The 2,949-nt window shown below is 32.6% G+C and overlaps 1 protein-coding gene across 1 annotated transcript; it reads left to right on the top strand.

The window, feature by feature from the left end:
- The first annotated feature begins 221 nt into the window (after window positions 1-221).
- LOC114179468 (salicylic acid-binding protein 2-like) lies at window positions 222-2,281 on the top strand. Its single transcript, XM_028065817.1, has 3 exons — window positions 222-653; window positions 1,560-1,685; window positions 1,789-2,281. The coding sequence occupies exons 1-3, from the start codon at window positions 288-290 to the stop codon at window positions 2,068-2,070; spliced, it is 774 nt and encodes a 257-aa protein (XP_027921618.1). The 5' UTR covers window positions 222-287; the 3' UTR covers window positions 2,071-2,281.
- The last annotated feature ends 668 nt before the right edge of the window (window positions 2,282-2,949 follow it).

Below are 2,949 nucleotides of genomic sequence, written 5' to 3'. Positions count from 1 at the left end.
AAGTCTCCAATTCATTCATTGGTTGTCGAAAGTCATAAGAAATAGTCTTTCTCCATATCATGTTCTAGCGCTTTCGAAATTGGAATCCTCGTGTGAATGTTTTTCTTCTCACGTGATTAGCAACAGAAACAAAATAATCAACATTTATGGCCAATAATTTCAATTTTTGTCAACAAAGGCCGAATCGGACCCATTTCACTCTGTGTATATATAATATATATTATTATTAGGACGGTATATGACAGAAAGGAATAGAAGTGATTGCTGAAAAATCAAAAGAAAAGGTGATGGGTTCAGAAAATAAGCATTTTGTTCTGGTGCATGGGGCTTGCCATGGAGCTTGGAGTTGGTACAAGCTAAAGCCACGCTTGGAATCTGCAGGCCACAAGGTCTCGGTGCTGGACCTTGCAGCTTCTGGCACCAACATGCACAAAATCGAAGATGTTCATACTTTCTCACACTATTCTGAACCTCTGTTGCAGTTAATGGCAACAATTCCTTCAAATGAAAAGGTGATTCTGGTGGGTCATAGTCTTGGGGGACTCAACATCGCACTTGCCATGGAAAAATTCCCAGAAAAAGTTGCTGTTGCTGTTTTCTTAACAGCTGTTGTTCCAGACATTAAGCACAACCCATCCTATGTTTTACAAAAGGTTTGTTTTTCTCACCCTCATCTCACATATACTATTCTCCCTACAAATTTCCACAACTTTTTTCACCCTAAGCAAGATATACACAGGAGTATTTTTCGGAGTTTCATAATATTTTGTAAAGGATTGTGTTTGTGTTAAAACAATTCCATCAATTTAAAACATGTTTAGTAGTTTATTGATATATATTAAAATCAATGTTATATATATACACATTTAAAACATATAAAAGTAAAATATATACAAATGATATTTTAACAATCAGCACAATCCTTTAATAGCTATATTATATTAATATAAATCAATAATTAGTGAATTAAATGAAACTAAAGTTGTTAATACATTATAGTAATATAAGTAAATAATTGATGAATTGAATTGGATTATCGTGTGATTACATATTTAAATGAATTGGTTAATGTATCGATGTCCTTTAATTTAGTAATTAGATATAACAAAAATAATATCATATAAATTGTTTCCGTGGTCCCAAATTTAGGATCGATAATCGCTGATAGTGCTCCACAACACAAACCAGGGACCCCATATATTATTATTTGTAGACGGACGGTGCAACATATCTCTTTATTTTAATTATGAATACACGCATAGAGATTAAGCTTTTGCTTTAATAAATAGACATATACTTTTTACTTAACATACATTCATATTAACAGTATTATCTACTGATATCAAGTTTACAATATCAAAACTATTTATTAAATAATACAGAGTTTTCATCAGATAACATCTGTACCAAGGATAACTCAAATGTAAAAACTTTATAAAAAATATTATCTTCTCCGTGCGTAGTGACATACATACACATTTGCATCTTCTTGTTTTCTAATAAAATCAAAGAAAATAGGAAAAATATGCTTACCATGCCAATTTTCTTGATCTAAACAGTATATTGAGAGTGTTCCAGCTCCGAACTGGTTGGACTGTGAATTCTTGCAGAGTGGAAACAAAACAGTAGTCGTTTTTGGTCCCAAATTCTCGTCCACCAAACTCTACCAAGGCTCCTCCATTGAGGTATAATTATTACATGTTGCAACATTCTATTCCACAAAGTATTGCATGGGAAAAAATAATATATTTTTTTTATGAAAATAAAAATAAGGATCCGATTTTGCAGGATATAGAATTGGCAAGAACCTTGTTAAGACCAGGTTCCCTCTTCATCGAAGACTTGTCTCAGCAGACAAATTTTTGTAAAGAGAGATATGGGTCGGTTCCTCTTGCTTTTATTGTTTGCACTGAGGACCTTGGAATTCCACTGAATTTTCAGCTCTGGATGATTAAGAATGCTGGCGTCAATGACGTTGTAGAGATTGAAGGTGCCGATCATATGGCCATGCTTAGCAAGCCACAAGAACTATGCGATTCTCTGCAGCAAATAGCTGCTAAATATGCATGAATGCACGAATTTTGAGATTAACATGTCTTCTAATTACAAGTTCTTATCTCCAACGAGTAATATCAATCAAATGATGTTTTTCCGACCACAGGATACGCACGAAGTTGTATCCTAAAGACCTATTCATTCTCAGTTTCTCATTTCTTAGAATTTCTTTATGTTAATATTGTTTATAAAGAAAAAATGAATAAAAGAAACTGTTTCGGCTTTCTCCTATATATTCCTATCATACTGCACAAAAGAAGAAACTCCTTGGCTCTTGTTTTCTCCCTACCTCTTCTCCTCATACCCTTCTTCCTGGTTGCACCACATAACACCCTAGTCTGTGTTTCATTCTATCTCTTTTGTAATTTTCATTTTCTTTCACAGTTCATAATATTGTATTGTTTCTACATTCCTTTGTCTTGTTTATTCTTTTGATGATAAGTCTTTTGCTTCCCAAAGTTTTCAGGATTTATTTTCGTTTTGACCACTTTTTTGGCATTTTTATGAAACGCGTTTGAGCGTGATTCATGTAAAGATGACATTTTTTATTTATTTTTCTAGTTCTTTATTTTCATGCTTTTTTCACGAGTACCACATTTTGTTGAATGACAAGCTTTTAAGTTTTATGATTTGTTCATCTCGGCTAGGTCTTTTTCTCTTTTTTGTTTTAGAACACAAAACCTTTGGTGTTGCGGGAATTTTTCAAGTTTTGACCAACTTTTTGAAGTTTTACGTATGACGATCACAAAGGTTGCGACTTTGGTTTTGTACTTTTCATTTTCATCGTTTATTTTTCTCAAAAGAATATTTTGTTATTTACTAGCTTCAATTTTCTATACTCGATTATTTATTTTTATTTATTTTTAAATCATGCAGGTAATTTTTATGTCTCTC

Source organism: Vigna unguiculata, chromosome 3 (assembly GCF_004118075.2).
Source record: "Vigna unguiculata cultivar IT97K-499-35 chromosome 3, ASM411807v1, whole genome shotgun sequence".
In the NCBI taxonomy this organism is placed as follows: Eukaryota; Viridiplantae; Streptophyta; class Magnoliopsida; order Fabales; family Fabaceae; genus Vigna; species Vigna unguiculata.
Note: the sequence above shows the minus strand (reverse complement) of the source record. Positions and strands in the feature narration are given on the sequence as shown.

Excerpts from the sequence above, each read along its gene's own strand:
- LOC114179468 (XM_028065817.1), top strand. The coding sequence starts at position 288 with ATGGGTTCAGAAAATAAGCATTTTGTTCTGGTGCATGGGGCTTGCCAT. Across the intron at positions 654-1,559 it reads CATCCTATGTTTTACAAAAG|TATATTGAGAGTGTTCCAGC; the intron begins GTTTGTTTTTCT and ends TGATCTAAACAG. Across the intron at positions 1,686-1,788 it reads ACCAAGGCTCCTCCATTGAG|GATATAGAATTGGCAAGAAC; the intron begins GTATAATTATTA and ends CCGATTTTGCAG.